The sequence below is a fragment of the Meleagris gallopavo genome, chromosome 2 (genome assembly GCF_905368555.1).
Source record: "Meleagris gallopavo chromosome 2, MGAL_WU_HG_1.1, whole genome shotgun sequence".
Classification (NCBI taxonomy): Eukaryota; Metazoa; Chordata; class Aves; order Galliformes; family Phasianidae; genus Meleagris; species Meleagris gallopavo.
The window spans coordinates 109097303-109116856 of record NC_139405.1 but is presented as its reverse complement, the minus strand read 5'-3'; the positions used below and the strand labels follow the sequence as shown (position 1 = coordinate 109116856).

Sequence of the window (19554 nt, the reverse complement as noted above, 5' to 3'; positions counted from 1 at the left end):
CTTCTTCTAGGGGTGGGCTGAAAGCTGCCATGCAATCCCTTTGGGATGCAGGTGGTTTGGAGCACAAGCTCAGCACGTAGCATCCTCACCACTTGACTTTTCCTCTGCTCCCCTTGCAGGTGGAAGGTGACAAACTGGCACTGCCTGTGAGCCCCAGCCCGCTCAGCCCGGTGCCCACCCCCAGCACTAAGCCACCCGATGCGGCCGTCCTCACCGTGGAGCCCTCTCCTTCAGAGAAGAAATGCTTCTTTGTGGACGAGTCGGAGCCCCTCCTGCGCTGTGACTCCACCTCCAGCGGCTCCTCTGCGCTCAGCCGGACCGGCTCCTTTATTACCAAAGGTACCAAAATCTCCCAGAGGGGTGGGGAGGGCAGGGGGAGGGCTGCAGCAGTACCCAGAGTGCGGCCACGGCACAGCCCTGCCATCAGCACACACACAGCTGGCCAGTGAGCGCTGAGGGTGTGATGTCATTAAAGCAAATAACTGGGGAAAACCAGCTTTCCAGGATATGTTTATCACACGCTGAGTCAAGACCGGGAGTATCCTTAGAGAGGACTTCCAAGGGAAAACGCCTTTGAAGGGTTTTAACTCTTCGAGGTGTTTGCAGCAGTGCAACATCCTTGGATGTCTGTGGGACCTTCTGGCTTTTGGTCCTTGGGGATGGGTTATTGCATGAGATGAAAACAGAAAAATGCCATTTTGGAATTCTTGTCTTCATCTTTCGCCCTCGGTCCCACTTGCACCATGCATCTTGAGATGTAAATCACCGTTGGTCACCTGTGCCTTATGGGGGTGTTTAATTTCCTGCATTTAATTTGCTGTATTTAATCTTTGTTATCTTCTGGTGAAGGTGAAACACTGAGCTCAAGCGATGTAATGAATTTGTACTGTGGTGCAGAAGTGAAGCTGACCCAATGAAAACAACTCAAAATAGCAGAATTTAGCTTTCTGGCTCCCCTCCCACCATCCCCTTAACTTTCAGTACTGGCCATTCAGCAGTTATTACTGCTGTACTTGCTCTAGCAGGATCCCACTTCAGTGCCTCTGTCTCCATTCCTCAACACATCGTGCTGCAGCTTTCCCTTGTTTCCCTTCCTGGTGTGTCCCCCTCCTGAGCAGGGAGGGGGGTGGGCTGAGGTCTTCGATGAGGTTTCCTTGCAGGAGCCCAGGTGGAGCCTTTCCAGGAGGCTTTTTTAACCCCCGCTCCTTCTTCCTACAGAAAAGAAGGACACAGTCTTGCGCCAGGTGCGCTTGGACCCTTGTGACCTGCAGCCCATCTTCGATGACATGCTGCACATCCTGAACCCCGAGGAGCTCCATGTGATCGAGGAGATCCCGCAGGCGGAGGACAAGCTGGACAGGCTGTTTGAGATCGCCGGAGTCAAGAGCCAGGAAGCCAGCCAAACCCTCCTGGACTCTGTCTATAGCCACCTTCCTGACTTACTGTAGGCATTGGTCACCGCGCACTCTCCGAATATCTGCTAGAACTAGCTTGGCACTCGTTAAGATGACCGACGATGCGCAGGCAGGTCTGCTGTAGAATACATGGCCAGTATTTTCTTTGAGGTGTCCCTGGTTTCTGGAGGGGGCAGTTTGTGAGCGTTGCACCTCTCAACCTTAATCTGTTGCTCAGTTAAGTCTTTGCACCCTTTGCCCCCTTCGGAGTTTTTCTCTTGTTCCCATTCCAATCAGATCAGCTGATGCACTTTAAAATGCAGTAAGTGAACTGAAAGACCACAATGCAGCGTCACCTGCAGGCACTGAGTCTGGGGGTGCTCTGTAGCCCGTTTCAGTTCTGTCAAAGCTGTTGCTCCAAATGACCGTCATCTGCTACCTCCCTTCCACCGGGAGTGGGAAACGGTGAAACACACAAAGCCAATTGTTGCTGGTTACCTTAATGCACCTCAGCTTCCTCCCTGGTTGACTTTTTTTAATGTACTATCGTATAGCTCATGCTCATTGCTGAGATTTTACTAGCACGATTATTTATTGTATGGTTTTCACCTGGACAACGCGTTGTGCTCCTATAAGCTAAAGCAGAAGCAGATGAATGGAAAGAAGAGGTTCGGTTCCACCAACCTTCCTGACAGTACAACCAAGCGAGGAGCATCCTGCCTGGCCCCGAAGAGGACAGCGGGTCGTGGCAGCACCAGGTCTGGGACCTGGGGACCCCGCTGGTGGTTCTGCTCTCCGTGTGCCGTAAGACTTCCCAAGCTATGCTTTTACACTTGTGTCTCTTGTTTTTTATACAGACATGGCCGATAGGTTAGGTTCTCCAAAGACCCTGCCCGGTCTTGGATAGTCTCTTCAAATCACACTTCACTTTTTATTAAAGAGAAAAGAAGGGGAAAAAAATAAAAGTAAAAAAAAAAAAGCTGCATCGTAAGAAGTCTGTCTGATTATATTTGCAACTATTATGCTCCCGTAATGAACAGTCTGTACTATGCTCCAATTGACAAAATGATATTAGGGTGGCATGTGCTGCCTTGTGGGAAGGGGTGGGAGTGGGGAAAAGGGGAATGAACTGAAAAATTGCCTTCCAGTGTACTAATTTATTAATAAATACTAGGTGTTTGTTATTTGACCTGACTCAGTGTTAACCTCCTTAACAGCCTGCTTGGGGGCACTGAAGGATTGCAGTCAGTGGGGATTCCGCAGGGCTCTGGTTTAGGGTCATTTATGTTTCTCTATATGATCTGGATGTAGGACTGGAAGGTGTTCTGAGCAAGTTTGATGATACTGAATTGGGAAGAGTCGTTGACTCGAGTGTGGAGAGGCCTTGCAAGAGATCCAGACAAATTAGAGAGCCAGGCAGACACCAACTGCATGAGGTGTACAAGAAGTCACCTGGGAAGGGGCACCCCGGGCTGCATGTTCTGCTGGGGGACTGAGGGGCAGGAGAGCAGCCCTGCAGGCAGGGATCCTGCTCCAAGTAGATCAAGACCGCTGGCTGTGACGGGAGGTGAAGAGGGAGACGGGGTGGGGGGGGGTTGTCAGTGCTGGGAGACCTTCTCCTTCAGGCTGTGCTAACCCTTGAGGTCACAATGTGATTGCTTTGAGCTGAGAGCAGTGCCACGAGGCCCCCGAGGGCTGCGGGAGCACTGCAGTCCCATCCCAGCCAGCAGATGCAGTCGCTGTGCTGTGGAGCAGGGGATGCTGCCACCTGTCAGTTCCACCCCAGCGAATGGATCAGATGGCTGCTGAGGCTTCCCACGTGGGTTTTTGCAATTTGTTTTTCAAATGTCCCAATTTGCTTTCCAAAAGGCTGTATGAGCACTTGGGGCTGTGAAATATTCATTTTCCAACCTGCAGCTGCTGTGCTGATTGACTGTGATGCACAGGCCTCGGAGCTGCAGCACTTGTGTTAGCAATGTCCTTCCCATTGCTGCTTCCAAATGACACAGCCCTCGTTGTTCTGCTGCACAAATGGAAGCCGTAATGGGACACAAGCTTCTGCTTTATAATGCTGTCACTTTGTATGCTTAGCTGCAGTGTTTTCTGCTGTGTTTCCCTTCTGTCTGGCACCAAAAGTCGCTGTTAGGGAAGCGTACGTAGGTGCAGGATTCACCTCTGAGCACAAGGATCACAGAATCCCAGACTGGCCTGGGTTGCAAAGGCCCCCAGCGCTCATCCAGTCCCAACCCCCTGCTGTGTGCAGGTCGCCAACCAGCAGCCCAGGCTGCCCAGAGCCACATCCAGCCTGGCCTTGAATGCCTGCAGGGATGGGGCATCCACAGCCTCCTTGGGCAACCTGTTCCACTGCCTCACCACCCTCTGCATGAAAAACTTCCTCCTCACATCCAACCTAAACCTCCCCTGGCTCACTTTAAAACCATTCCCCTTGTCCTGTCACCACCCACCCTCACAAACAGCCGTTCCCCCTCCTGTTTATCCGCTCCCTTCAAGCACTGAAGGCCACACTGAGGTCTCCCTGCAGCCTTCTCTTCTCCGAGCAAAAATAGGATAGATGAGATATGTCCTATGGAAGCAGCAGAAGTGCTGGGAGCACTGGAATGGGATTCATCTCTGGAGGTGATCAAGAACCATGGAGATGCGGCACTGAGGGATGTGGGCAATGCAGGCAGGTTGGCCTTGGTGATCTTAGAGGCCTTTTCCAGCCCTAATGGTTGCCCCTGGTTGGGAAAGAGGCACTGGGCTCAGTGGCTGCAGCACGTGTTTGGTGCAATGCAAAGCAACGTAAGCATGGCTGCGTGCCTAACACATGTCTGATTGCTAGAAGTGGTATTTCAGAGGCAGAACTGAATGCCATCCTGATGGTGAGGGGTTTTATCTCCATAGTGGGAGAGATTGGGAGCTGTTGATCTGCCTTGGGCAAGAATTGGCAAGGGAGGAGCAGCCAAGCAGAGGGAAAGGCATCCATTAACGTACTCACTGATAGCTTTATGTAAGCACAAGCCACCTGCTGCAGATAATCCTCAGTGGGTTCCTGCAGTGGGTGCCTGGTCTGGCTGGAAAATGGAAGATTTGTCCTTTGCTGACAGTCCAAGTGTAGAGCCATGGGCTCTACATATTGTGCCCCCCTCCCGGGGCACTGCTGTCCCATGTAACCCAACCTGGTGCCGCGTGGTGGGCCAGGAGAGGATTCAGGTGTCAGTGCACACCTGCAGCATCGCTCCCTGCTTGGCTTACACTGGACGTTGGTCTGGTCCTGGCTCCATCCCCTCCTGTCTCCCTCTGAGCTGTGACCTCCAGCCAGCCTTATGCCGCATGCATAAGCATTTCTGTGCTATATATATATATATATATAAAAACAGGCATATGCATGAAAAATATTTGGTGTATCTGGGAGTGTGTGGGGAGCAGCTGCACCCTGCTATTTCCTGGTGCTTCGGGCGTGGGAGGTGTGAGGAGCCATGGGGTTGCTGCCCACACCCATCCTCTGTGCTTTCTTCTGCTTTGAGAAAATAATCCATGGGTGGGAACGTAGAGCACGGGTGGGTTTGTGACCTGCAGGCATGATGCCTCAGGCTGTTCTTGTCCTTGTGCATGGCTGGAGGCGCTGGGGGCAGCGCTCATACCTGCGTGCATCTGCCCCTGATGTGAGCTGAAGGGGTGAAGCTATTGAGAACAAGGGGTTAGCAAGGCCAAGCTGTGAATATGTGGTGTGAAACATGCTTTGCCCTGCTTGCTCAGCCATGGGCACAGTGTCTGTGTCCCCATACACCGCCCTCCTGCGTGTGGGGACAGCTGGCACCAGGGGTTCTGGTGTGTTCCCTGTGGCAGAGCTGTGCCCGTAACAAAGCCCTCTGCGCAGGGATCTTTCCTAATGTACTTTGCTCCTATGAATAGCACAAGGGAGAAGTTTCCAGGGCAACTGGAACAGGAAAATGAAGGAGTCATCATCTATGTATTCATCGAGGACGGTTGGTGCTGGCAGCATCCTGGCTCATTTCTCAGAGAAGACTTTGGGATGAAGCTTGCCGCTCACCATGCCATTATTTAGAGGTTTATGGTTTCCTTCTGAAGGACAATTTTGCCTTCCCAGCTTCCTGCCTTTACTTAATTGACACAATCCAGAAGAAGGGGAAAAAAACAAAATGAGGGTAGCAGCATCCAAATGAGTGAGATCTGCTGGAGTGGGAGATGCTGGCCGGCAGCTGGGGCAGGGACTTCGGGGTTTCTAGAGCTTGTACAAATGGTTGCCTTTCTTTTCCACAGTCACACAGCATGACTTCACCCAGAGGGCGGTGAGGCACTGGCACAGGTTGCCCAAGGAGGCTGTGGATGCCCCATCCCTGCAGGCATTCAAGGCCAGGCTGGATGTGGCTCTGAGCAGCCTGGGCTGCTGGTTGGCGACCTGCACACAGCAGGGGGTTGGGACTGGGTGAGCGCTGGGGGCCTTTGCAACCCAGGCCGTTCTGTGATGATTCTATGATTGATAGCTGAACTGGGCAGGGATCTTTGGGATCGTGTGGTCCCCCTGTGCTTCAGCAGGACCACCCAGGGCAGTGCCCAACACCATGGGCAGGGGCTCCAGCAGGTCTCCAGGAGCACCAGGCTGATGCTGAGTCTCTGAGAAGCTGAAATATCCCCTCTGTATTCACTAAATATATGCTGAGTTGAAATTCTCCCCACGTATTCACCAAACACACGTGGGCAGTCGAGCCATCCCCGTTGCTCAGCTTGACCCAGATGTACCTTCTGCTGCTTCACACCTGGCTGCTGGTGCTGCCCGCTGCTGATGTCCCTATGCCCCAAGTAGTGCCACCAGCAATTGTGTCTTTGCACTGGCTCCTGCTCAAGGATGTTGGATGTGGGTTTCAGCAGGCTGCATGGAGACATTTTTGCCTCTTGGTTGATGATATGTTTGTCATACATCACTGCAAAAATTGGCAGCCGGAGGGAACTGCAGCACAGGAGCCGGGCTGGTGCGCCCCAGGAGGGATCTGAAGGTGAAACCAACCCAGGCTGACTCCTTTCTGTGTTTCTGCCCTGCAAAATTGTCCTCTGCAGCAATCCTAAATTTGGGTCCTCCTCCATTCAGCAGATTTGCTGGGACCAGTTTCACATAACTTGATAAAAACGTTTAATCAGTCCTCATCCCAAATTTCCAAAACAGAAAAGTGTGAAGTAGCCAAACATATCTAATGTGGTTTTGTTGTTCTTCTAACTACAGTCACTTAAAATGAAAAGCTTTCATGCTGGGACACTGAGCGATCCTCCCACCCTCAGGGAGCAGAGAGGTCACACAGGTTGTGCTCTCTGTCTCACCTCTGCTTTGGGGGACCCCCAGAAGTGCCATGCAGAGGCAGGAGCCCCAGGTTGTGAGCAGCACCACCAATTATGAGGTGAGCCAGGCACAGCTGCTGCCCAAACATCTGCCCACTAAGCAGGTTGTTGGATCACGCCGGAGGAAGTGGAGATGCACTTCTAGGTCCTCCTTAGCCCGAGGGTATGGCTCCACAGGAGCCACCTGCCTCTTGTTCTCTGGAAGCCTTCCACCTCTGTGCAGCTACAGATCTGGCTTCAATGCCAAGAGGGGAAAATTCCCTTTTTATTGCTGGAAACATCGTTGTTCCGCAGCTTGCCTCATCAGTAACCTCAGAGTGCCTTGTGTCCAAGCCAAAGGACTTCAGTGTTGCTGTAAAAATCCACCATATTCTCCTGTTTTCTTCCTTTCCTCTTCAGTACTGAGTTGGGGAGGGATTGAAGTTGGCCTTTAGGACTTTGAAGCTGTAGGAGGCTGTGAGTCAGACCAAGAGGAGTCCCTGCTGGGTACAAGGAGGAACGTTTTCTCGCTGAGTGCAGAGGTTGCTCAGAGAGATGGGGCCATCTCCATCCCTGGGGGAGTTTGAGACATGACCACACAAAGCCCTGAGCAACCCCACCTGTCCCAGAGCTGGCACTGCTTGTGCTGGGAACCCCTGCACAATCCCTATGAACCATGTGGGTCTCTCTTTGCTTTCCCTGTACGGCACAGTGCCTGCCATCCAGAGTGCTCTGTGAAAAACACTGAATGTGTTTTGCTGGAAACACAGCAGCGCAATGGATGCAACCCAGAGCCGGGATCTGCCCGGCTCCTCCGGGCTCACAAAGCTGTGTGTCTTCTGCAGAGCGTGGGCATGTGAGGTTTGTGCTGAGTATGATAAAAGCAGTGTGCAGGTAGGCAGTAAGGAGATTGAGGAAGAGATGAGCAGCTTTGTCTAAGAGATGTTTATGGAAGGCGGTTTCTGAAGCAGAGATTTCATACCATGACTTGCGTGGCACAACCATCCCACTCACAGCATTGCTCCAGCAACAGAAGTCCCACATCTGCCCTGGGAAACCATCCACAAGAAAGGCAGCATATTACCTTTCCCATTTTTCAAGCTGAGAACCAAGCTCACGTATCACTGAACATCTCAAGGAAGGGTCCTCCGTGTGAAATGCGGTGACGGAGTGTCCCAGGCACAGTGCTGGAGCTCCCTCTGGCCGCGGCCCGTCCCCATGACTGCCGCAGGGTGAGCAGGAGGGCCAGGAGGGTGACGTTGGGCTGAAAACCTGACCCACTCAGCTGTGTCTTGGGACAGTAAATAGGAAGATGCTGGGCTGATGTGGCGAGGTTTGGGTGGAGGGAAGGTGTCTTTAGCTTCGAGCGAAGCAGTGAGAGCAATAGGCGACAAGGTGTATTCCTCTCCGTATGCTGAGTCTGTTCTGCTCGCCCCCCTCAGCAGCTGCACCCCAGGGAACCCTCCAGCTATGGGACTGCGAAGGAAGCCCAATTGGAGTGGCCGAGGGGACCCTGCATGCCATCAGAGTCACCCGAAATGACCCCTCTGTGCAGCTCCTGGAAAACAAGTTGCACAATTAGCGCTGCGGCATTAACGCACGCTGACACAGCACTGCTAATTATAGAGCTGAGGCTGAAGGAAGTGCTGCACCGTTAGCACTTCTTGGGCAAGGCTGTCAGATGTGTGTGCAGCACTGATCTGCAGGGCTCAGAGCTGCTCCCAGAGAACGGAGGTCTCAGCAGGAGGCCGTGGGGACCTGCTCTGCAATGGCAGGGAAATGCAGCCCTGCAGCGAGCTGCGTGGGTTCATGTGCTGCAAGGCAAGGAGCTTCTGCCAGTACCTGAAGGGAGCCTGTAAACAGGAGGGGGAAAAGCTGTTTGTGAGGGTGGATGGTGATAGGACAAGGGGAATGGTTTTAAAGTGAGCCAGGGGAGGTTTAGGTTGGATGTGAGGAGGAAGTTTTTCATGCAGAGGGTGGTGAGGCAGTGGAACAGGTTGCCCAAGGAGGCTGTGGATGCCCCATCCCTGCAGGCATTCAAGGCCAGGCTGGATGTGGCTCTGGGCAGCCTGGGCTGCTGGTTGGCGACCTGCACACAGCAGGGGGTTGGGACTGGGTGAGCGCTGTGGGCCTTTGCAACCCAGGCCGTTCTGTGATGCTATGATTCCCACCACCCACAGATGTTTCTGATCTCTGTGCTTCCACCAGGAGTGAAGGGAATGGCCTGAGTGCAACCTGCTGCTGTGTGTAACCTCCATCACTGAGCCAGCAGCGTCTGAGCACCATTTCTCTTAATGTGCAGCTATCTCCTACAGGGGAGAAATTTAAGATAGACAGAAATGTATATATTCAGATCAGAGCAACCACCCATTGTCCTTTGCTTGCTGATTTTGGAGGGTTGCTACCACATTAAAATCCTCCCTACCGTCATCCTCACTGCTGTGCCCCCACAGCCCGTTGTGCTCCCACACCTCGTACTGTGGGTAACATCCATGACCACCGAGCACTGAAGCTCCACTGTGGGTCAGATCCAGTCCTCACGCCCCTGGCTGTGCTGGGCAGGGAACCAAGGCCAGAACCTTTCCAACTCCAGGGATTCTGTGATTCTATGATTGCATATCACTGCCTGACTTGGCAGCTGGCTGTGTGGGTGTCAGTGAGCTCCGGAACAAAATGCTCACATCCATGGTGTTTGGTGGGCACAGGCAGTGCCATGGAGCATTCGATGCCACTTAGGGAGGAATTTCCCAACTGCAGAAGTTAATAGTGTTAAAGCCGCCATTCGGCTCCTGCAAATGTAGCTTTACACTGCAAATCTCTTTGAGACTCATAATTCAATCCTATTTGGAAACAAGTTCCTTAGATTTAGAGCAATGAATATTTAAATGTGAGCAGTTGAACCGTTTTCAATTTCTGACATTGTTGGTGAATGAAAAACTGAACATGAGCCAGCAGTGTGCTCATGCAGCTTGGAAATGAAATGGCATCCTGGGCTCTGTCAGCAGAGGGGTGGCCAGCAGGGACAGGGAGGTGATTGTCCCCCTCTGCTCTGCCCTTGTGAGGCCCCTTCTGGAGTGCTGTGTCCAGGTCTGGAGCCCTCAGTATAAGAAAGACAGGGAGCTGTTGGAGAGGGTCCAGAGGAGCCACAGAGATGATCAGGGGGCTGCAGCACCTCCACTACAAAGACAGGCTGAGGGAGCTGGGCTTGTTCAGCTTGGAGAAGAGAAGCTGCGGGGTGACCTCAGTGCAGCCTGCAGGACCTGAAGGGAGCCTACAGACAGGAGGGGAGTCAGCTCTTGGAAAGGGGAGATAACAGCAGGACAAGGGGAATGGTTTGAAGCTGAGGGAGGGCAGATTTCAGTTGGCTGTCAGGGGGAAGTTGTTTGCTGTGAGAGTGGTGAGGTGCTGGAACAGCTGCCCAGAGAGGCTGTGGATCCCCGTCCATCCCTGGAGGTGTTCAAGGCCAGGTTGGATGGGGCCCTGGGCAGCCTGGGCTGCTGTGAGATGTGGAGGTTGGTGGCCCTGCATGGCACAGGGGGGTTGGAGCTTCGTGATCCTTAAGGTCCCCTCCAACCCAAACCGTTCTGTGATTCTATGGTAGCTGGGAGCCAGAAGTTCCTCTTCTGTAGGTCTGCCATTTCTACCATCTCTTGTTTCTCCAATTCACTTGGAGACATCTGTGAAGGATCCATTATTCCAAGTAGCCACACAGGGTTTCCTAGAAACAGAGCATTGCAGCACGTGGTGGTTTTACCCTGGGAAGCCACACTGCATGCACAGCACTGCTCGTGGGACTGCCTCCCACTGAATGTGTGATAGAATCATAGAATCCCAGAACGGCCTGGGTTGCAAAGGCCCCCAGCGCTCATCCAGTGCCAACCCCCTGCTGTGTGCAGGTCGCCAACCAGCAGCCCAGGCTGCCCAGAGCCACATCCAGCCTGGCCTTGAATGCCTGCAGGGATGGGGCATCCACAGCCTCCTTGGGCAACCTGTTCCAGTGCCTCACCACCCATTGCTTGGGTTTGGGCTGCATTCCTGTCCATCTGAAGCCACTCAGTGGTGGATCCCTTTGTTTTCTGCAGCGCATCATGAGGAAACCACAGCTGGGAGGGAAGCACCTCACCTCAGTCATGCTGGATGAGACTTCCCGGTTCATTTCACAGAGTTTCTCTTCCCCATTTCCCACCCTTCACCCATCACTGCCCTGTGTGGTGCATTCCACAAGTACATACAGAGGCAGAACCAGACGAGGCATTTCTAAATGTCACATCACCTGTCCCCATCAACTGCAGTCACTGCCCGGAACAAGAAGCAGAGGAGAAATGCAATCAGTTTTTCCTTGGTGCAGAATACTGCAGGAAAATGGTGGGCCTGACTATGTGGGATGGGACTTGCTGTGCGCTGGGTCTGGTGACGTCTGATTTTATTCCCCTGTGCCTTTCTGTTGTCACTTGGACCCAGGCCCTTGGCATATAACAAACGATAGGACAAGGGGGAGTAGTTTTAAAGTGAGACAGGGGAGGTTTAGGTTGGATGTGAGGAGGAAGTTTTTCATGCAGAGGGTGGTGAGGCAGTGGAACAGGTTGCCCAAGGAGGCTGTGGATGCCCCATCCCTGCAGGCATTCAAGGCCAGGCTGGATGTGGCTCTGGGCAGCCTGGGCTGCTGGTTGGCGACCTGCACACAGCAGGGGGTTGGGACTGGATGAGCGCTGTGGGCCTTTGCAACCCAGGCTGTTCTGGGATTCTATGGTTCTATGAAATGTGAGGGCCACCGAGGATCGTTAGCATTCTGTATCCTCTGAAACCTCAGCCACTGCTTCTTACACCCACCTGCATGCTCAGGTGCAAGAGCAGGTTGCCTGCACATGACCTGTACAAGTCAGGAGCTCACACAGCTCCCTCATGGCCCCACCTGGTGCCCTGCCTCACGACGTAGGGTTAGAAGAGAAAGATGAAACACCTTGCTGCAGCCAGTTGCACCTTCACCTCCACCTTCAGTGCTTCTGTGTGGGGTCAACCCCGCTCTGTAGGGCCACTAAGGGGAGAGACCGTTTTCAAGGGGGAAATCACAGATTGTGGAAGCAAAGTTCAGATGGGAGAGGGATGACAGGGAAAACCTGCATGGGTTTGGCTGTGTTCTTGGTCCTTGACCCAAGAAGCAACAAAGGTTTGCTCAGTGCCATCTGCACAGCAAGTAGGGCTCGCTGGCCTTCATGCTTCTCTGCAGAGCTGATTTGATTTCCCATCCTTGAGTCTGCCGAGGTCTCACTCTGCCAGCCAGTACAGGGCACACAGGTTGCACTGCTCTGGGCCGGGAGCTCAGCTTTGTGCAGGGCCACCACCATGGCTCTGCAGTGCCAACACCAGCACGGCTGTGCATGGTTCAGCTCAACAAGTCTTGAGATTTCTTCCCCCTGAAAGCCTGAACCCATATGGGAACATGTACTGGGGTACAGCACGTGGATCACCACACAGGACCTGCAGAATGCAGACACTGCAGAACGAGTCCCAGGTGCCCAGTGAGCAGGGTGAGCCTCAGGGCTGGAGGACTGAGCTGAGGCCAGCCCCGCTGAGCACAGCTTTCAGGGTTGGTTTCCTCCTGATGGCAGACGTGACCTCTCTCCTTCTCCACAACTTTACACGTCCATGGCCGCTTCTCTGCTTGACGTGTTGTGCAAAGCTGAGGTCACAGAGCTGCTGGAGGATGAGGGCAGCGGGCTGCTGGCTCCCTGAGCTCAGTGCTTCCTCCCAGGCAGTCGCTCCCCATCGCCCAGGAGAAGAGGTGAGCAAGGAGCAGCTTCTGAACTGAGCGGGAAGCAACCCAGTGTTGGATCCTGGATTCTGCGCTGCCCCTTTGTTCAGCATCAATTCGATGACAGTGTGGCCTAGCTGAATCCAAGGAGCTCTGGGACTCCAATCTAGCTTCCATTACAAACCCTCTCCCATGTCACTACTCACTGAGGAGCATAAAGCCATAGGGATCACTCTGCCTTCCTGTGCTGAGAAGTTCCCAGCTGTTTTGTTCTGAACCACACTCTTGGTCCTTTGTTACCTCTGCATCATTCATCCCTGTATTTACCTTCAGAGCGACTCTTCTCACATTTGGATTGGTTTGAACTTAGGAAAGAGTCTTCTACAAAGCAGTTCCTAACTCCTGTTGGCATTACATTATGGAATAACTTAATGCTGTGCTCTGCCATAGGGGTAAAGACATAGTGGTAGTGGGGTGGAGAAGCATTTTGTTGGGGAACGACATCAAGCCTTGAGTGCCAGGGGAGATTCAGGTTGGACGTTAGGAAAATCTTCTCCCAAATTTGCGGTCAGGGGCTGGAATGGGCTGCCCTGAAAGCTGGTGGGATCACCAGACCTGGGGGAGTTCCAGAACCTTGTGGATGTAGCACTGAGAGACATGGTTTAGTGGGAAATGCTGGTGGTAGGTGGATGGTTGGACTGGATGATCTTGGAGGTCTTTTCCAACCGTGGTGATCCTGTGATTCTGTGATTCCCGAGTGTTTGACAGAGTGCCTTCATGTGCACACTGCTCACATGGGCACAGGATGCGTGGTACCTCACAGCTCTTCCAGTGAGGATGAGGAAAGGAGAAATCAGTATAAGGAGAGGAAAGTCCGACGGTGGGAAAATAGAAGAGTGAAAGACAGAGGAGAAATAGAAGAGAGCCTCTGCAGAAAACTACAGCAGAACTCAGCCATAGGATGGCACACATCCCTCTGGGTTCATTAACCACAAATAGAATAGATGAGCAGAATTTGTCACGCTCTTAAGGAGCATATGGGAAAATGAATCATAGAATCATAGAATCGTAGAATCATAGGATCATAGAATCATAGAACCATAGAACAGCTCAGGTTGAAAAGACCTTAAAGACCATGGAGTCCAACCACAGCCCAGCCATCCTACCCCAACTCTAACAGCCCTCCGCTACATCACGGCCCTGAGCACCACATCCAAACGCTTTTAAACACAGCCAGGGATGGTGACTCAACCACCTCCCTGGCAGCCCATTGCAGGGCTCAACAACCCTTTCTGTAAAGAAGTGTTTCCTGATGTCCAACCTAAACCTCCCCTGGCACAACTTGAGGCCATGAAGAAGTAATGCGGAAAGAATCTCACACCCTGTAAACATCTTTTCTTTCTCATAAACACTTTATGCCCGATTCCCCACACAGAGGTGAGCTTCTGAGGTCTTCTTCACCCCTGGGCTTTAGCAATCTGAGACACAGCACAGAGCAAAGCCAGGGGCATTTCGATCGGCAACAGCAAATCACCGGCAGTCCTCAGCACTCAGCGCTGGGTGGCAGGCTGTCCCCAGGCAGGGAGCAGGCATAGGCGAGCAGATACTCAGTCACCTTATGGGGAACGAGTTACTTCTTGTCTCCATTAGAGGTGGGACGAAGGGCACAAGGTTTCTGTGAGGCCTGTGTTGAAATGGGGGGAGCCGTCCCATGGAGAACAGGGGATCCTTGCTGTGAAAGGCTTCTGCTGGGTCCAAGCTCTGGTCTGAAAACAACTCCCAGTCCGGGAGGCAGGTGACCAAGGGCCCCCACAAGCAAGGGAAGGGACTGCGCCCCTCGGCTCTGCCCTCGTGAGGACCCAACTGCATTGCTGCGTCCAGGCCTGGGGCCCCCAGCACAGGAGGGATGTGGGGTGTGGACTTGGGGCCAGAGGAGGGCCAGGAGGATGCTGAGAGGGCTGGAGCACCTCTCTGTGGAGAAAGGCCGAGGGAGCTGGGAGTGTCCAGCCTGGAGAAGGCTCCAGGAAGACCTTATTTCAGCCTTTCTGTACCTAAATGGGCCTATAGGAAATCTGGGAGGGGCTCTTTGTCAGTGATAGCGATAGCACAAGGGGTAAAGGCTTTAAACTAAAAGAGGGGGGAAATTTAGATCCAAAATTAGGAGGAAATTCTTCTCGATGAGAATGGTGAGGCACTGCCACAAGCTGCCCAAAGAATCTGGGGATGTCCCATCCCTAAAAGTGTTTGAGGCCAGGTTGGATGGGGCTTTGGACAACCTGACCTATTGGCAGTGTGCCTGCCCATGGCAGGGAGCTTGAACGAGACGGTCGTTAAGGTCCCTTCCAGCCCAAACCATTCTAGGATCCTACAACTCTCCAGTGCTAGGTATTGGCAGGACACTGAGCGCATCCCATCCTGGTGGTTTGTATATCAGCACCGGGGCCAGACTGGAGATGACACAGCTGAGGGCTGTCCCTCTTCCTTTGAGGATCATAGCGATTGCTCCAGCCCATGCACCACAGCTGATCCCTTGTTTGGGAGGGCTGCTCTTTGCTGAAACCCTCCTGCAGTATCTGGGACTCCCAGCAGTCCTCACTGCTCTCTTTGCTGCAATGCCTTTGTTTTAGTTGACAGAACCCAGAGCTTCCCCTGCCAAGAGCAGATGTCACTTACTGACTGCTGGAGCCACATCTGGTCCTTGGACATGCAATGTCGGATCGGTGTTTTGTATCTGAGACAGAGAATCACAGAACGGTTGCAAAGGCCCACAGCACTCATCCAGTCCCAACCCCCTGCTGTGTGCAGGTCGCCAACCAGCAGCCCAGGCTGCCCAGAGCCACATCCAGCCTGGCCTTGAATGCCTGCAGGGATGGGGCATCCACAGCCTCCTTGGGCAACCTGTTCCAGTGCCTCACCACCCTCTGGGGGAAAAACTTCCTCCTCACATCCAACCTAAACCTCCCCTGGCTCACTTTAAAACCATTCCCCTTGTCCTATCACCACCCACCCTCACAAACAGCCGTTTCCCCTCCTGTTTATACGCTCCTTTCAAGTATTAGGCATCCACACAAGCAAACCCTTCCAACCAGCTGGGCTGCAGAGGAGGAACAGCAGACTTTGGTCTGCACAAGACTACAGCTCTGCCTGGGTCTGTCCTAGAAAGCAGTAGTTGACCACAGCCACAGCCACACTGAGACCTTCCCACTCTGGGAAAGTTTCTGCTTTTTCAAAGCTAAACATACACATGAATTTGGATCCATGTCTGATCCTCACTGAGTTACCAGCGCAGATGGAGCCCTGGCCCACCCCCTGGTGTGGGGGCTGCAGTGGCATCTGTTTGCTCATGGCTGTCCGTGGTCCATATGACCACATGCATTGGCTGGGATTGCTCAGCAGAGCTCCCTGTGAGCTAACCTTTCCCGTGGTTATGGGGCTCCTTACCCCGAAGTTTATGCAATTTGGAAAGCAAGACCTGTAGAACAGCAGAAAGCTGGACACCAGCACCAGAGCCTGGGCATGCTGCCATGTGGCATTAAATGGCGTGCTGCCTTCCCCCAGCCCAGCTGAGAGCAGCCCAGGTTCATTAAGCCAATTTGCATTCAGACCTATATGAAGTCATTAAGAAGTGCCAGACGCAAGAGTGAAACTGGATGAAAGCTTCACCGGTGGGAACAATCAAAGGAAATCCCAGTGCTTGAGCTCCAGTTTGCCTCAACAGAGAGGAATTCAATTAAAGCCTGATTTAATTTGTTTAGTTCAGAGAAAAGGCAGCTGACTGGGTGTTGGACATTTCTTTGGCTCTGAATCATCCACAAATACCAAGGGTTGTCGTAAGCAGGTTGGAACCAACACACTGGCCCAAACCCACTGCCAGCCTCCAGCTGGGAGCAGAGAAGGCAGAATCAGCCCTCACTGATGGAGAGCTGACACGGAGCTGCTCCCAGGGCACTTTAGGAGAAAGTCCCACAGACTTTGGCTGCCTTGGGTCCGTGCTTTCCTCCAACACAGCTGGTTGTGCTGTGAGCCCTCCGCACAGCACTGCAGCTACAGATGCGGCTTCTCACCTCAGCAGCGTTTGATCCAGCAGTTGCCTCCCTGTGGACCCTGAGATAAGGACGGTCCCCAGTTGTGATCAGGAGATGATTGGGCATCCTGTGTTACTTATTATCTTCCTGTTCTCATTTTCTTCTTTTGAGAAAATGCTATCTGTTAAATCGATTCATCCTCTGCCAGCACACGGGACAAGCAGTGCCCTGCTTGGTTTCCACATGCCAGGTTTCTGGCTGGGGGCACTGGAAATGGGTGGGTTCTGAACAACCCCCACATCTCAGCACACCCACAGTCACTGCTGGATGGAGCAGCACGAGTGCCTGGGCCACACAGAGCGGAGACAAATTGTCGTGGGCCACATGTAAACCATATAACAGTTAAGACACATAACTATCAAAACTATTTTTATTCTTTTATATTTGCCTATTAAAGCACAAGAAAAAAAAAAGGCAACAAAAGCATAAAAGCCACAGGAAATCACTGTAGTGAGTGCAATGGGAATGGCAGCACTGACACACAGAGCTGCCTTGCCTGCAAAACAAAGCAGAACCTCTGACCCTGAGCCCATGGCACAGCTGTGCTGCTGATAAACACGGGCACCTGCTCTGCCCAAAGAGTCAGCTCTTGGAAAGGGAGATAACAGCAGGACAAGGGGAATGGTTGGAAGTTGAGGGAGGGCAGGTTGAGGTTGGATGTCAGGGGGAAGTTGTTTGCTGTGAGAGTGGTGAGGTGCTGGAACAGCTGCCCAGAGAGGCTGTGGATCCCCGTCCATCCCTGGAGGTGTTCAAGGCCAGGTTGGATGGGGCCCTGGGCAGCCTGGGCTGCTGTGAGATGTGGAGGTTGGTGGCCCTGCATGGCACAGGGGGGTTGGAGCTTCGTCATCCTTGAGGTCCCTTCCAACCCAAACCATTCTGTGATTCTGTGATTCTGTGATTCTTTGATTCTGTGATGTGTGTCTCTGACCCACTGGTCAAGGATCCAGCCCTATTTTATTTAATCCAGCCCTTCTGTGCTAAGTGTGTGGCTCTGGGACAACAAGCACTCTCCCCACTGCTGCTGAAAAGAAGGCAGTGCTGTCCCAGAGCTCTCCTGGCCAGATAAGGTCACCAAAACCTGACAGTGCCTTTTGCCTTTTGCCTGTGGGGCTCACAGACCCACAGCAGCAGCAAAACGCATGCAGGGAGCAGGAGGGCTGCTCTGAGGAAGGCCCATTCCCAGCAGGAAGCCGTCCCTTGGGGGGACAGGGGAGCATTTCCTCGTCTGCTGAAGCTGAATTTGAAATACACAGCCCCATAAGGGAGGAATGAAGTGATTGAAATGGTTTTGTCCTTCACCTTTTCAGAAGCTAATTGGGTGCTGTGCCTGACCTCGCATTAGAGATGTGTGTGCAAGGATCTCGCTTGTCTCTGCTTGTCTGTGTAAAGCACAGACTCGTTGGCAGGACTGAGTAGAACTCCTCACTAAATAAAATATTTAATGGGAGGAGATACGGATTTTCAAGCAGCAAATCCCTTGGCTTTGAGTTCACCAAACGTTTTCCCATCTCCTGTACGTGACACGTGAATGCATGAACAGAGCTCATCTCTCCCCCCTGCCCTTGCCCATGTCCTCCCCCCATCCCCTGCCCTGTGGCACCCCAAGTGCTCAGCCAGCTCCACAGGTGCTGCTGTCCATCCCACTCTGCCTGTCCCAGCCCACGGGCTGCACAGCAGCCCAGCACACAGCCCCAGGCTCTCTGTGGCTCACTGAGGTGGGCAGGGGGTGCAGGCAGTGCAATGCCTTGCAGCAGGACAGCTGTGGGACAGCAGGGCAGCTGTGGGGCAGTGGGGCTGCATGGCTGTGCTGGGGCTTTTTGCCCCTCCGAATTGCCTACTGGGGAGAAGGCCTGGGAAGCATGGTGAAGGGATTGTGCTCTTCGGGAGAGCTGTGTTCCCCAAAGACTGAGTGCTGCAGATAGCTCAGTGCCTCAGTTTCCCCTATTATGGAGGATGCTGGAGGTTGGTGGAGTTGCCTGGGCAAATTCTGAAGTTGGTACAAATCTGTCAGGGTTTCTCTAGTAGTTTTAACACAGCAGTTGACAGACACGCTATTGCCAGCCAACTCCAGCAAAGCTAAGCCTGTCTTCTGCAGCACTTGGCAAAGACTTCATTTAACACTAAATAAATACAGCATTCTTGGAACCACTTCCCTTTAAGATGAGCAGGCTGGATGAAAGGCTCCCCTGGCTCTTCCAGCCACAAGATTTATTTTCTTGCTCAACGAATCAACACTGTTGGATGTCCATGCCTCAGGTTTTCCTTCCTGTTTCTATCATGTTTGTTTATCAAAAATTATCACCTGTTTACCCGAGATAAGGCAAACAGTTTGCTCATCTGAAGCCCTTCAGAGACACCCTACAAACATCCTTTGTAGTCTGAACCGGACAGGCAGCATCCTACAGCCCCATGTGGGTGCACAGCTCACGCTTGTTGGATTTGTTGATGCTGTGAGTGAGATCAGCGTGCGGCTCCAAGCAGAAGAGACGTGGAAGTTGTGCTGCGCTCTGCAGGGAGCATCTGGCCAACTTCTGAGCTTGGAACCAGAAGGAGAAAGCAAAAGCTGCTCTCCTCAGAAAGCAGTGGGGAAAGGCACCTCTCCCTCCTGAGCTGAACTTTGGGCCATGGGCACATTGTGGCCATGCACACAGATCCACATTACCCCATGGCACCTCTCTTCTTGCTGCTGGATGTGAGTAACCAGCGATCCTGCACTGCTCCTCTGCTTGAAAAACACATCTTTGCTAGGGGCAGAGGAGCACTGGGATCTGTGGGGTGACGGCACATCTCCCTCCGCATTCCTTGCTGGGGTAAGGGTAGGGCCAATGCTTTCAAGTGCAGACTAGTCACAAGGAATTTATCTTGCCAGCTTCCCTTTCGTAACAGGAAGTGTACCCGACAAACAATAATTGTAGGAAACGTACAACTGACCCAGGCAAAGGTAGAAAGTTTGCTCTATGTCATCATTGTGTGCAGATGGGACAAGCAG

At 52.9% G+C, this 19554-nt stretch overlaps 1 protein-coding gene across 1 annotated transcript in view; it reads left to right on the top strand.

The window, feature by feature from the left end:
• TNFRSF21 (TNF receptor superfamily member 21) overlaps positions 1-2588 on the top strand; it is a 32576-nt gene extending 29988 nt beyond the window's left edge. Inside the window, 2 exon segments of the mRNA XM_085218408.1 lie at positions 120-339; positions 1219-2588. Of these exon segments, the coding sequence (XP_085074534.1) occupies positions 120-339; positions 1219-1448 (450 nt within the window). The 3' untranslated portion in view covers positions 1449-2588.
• Positions 2589-19554: the final 16966 nt, after the last annotated feature.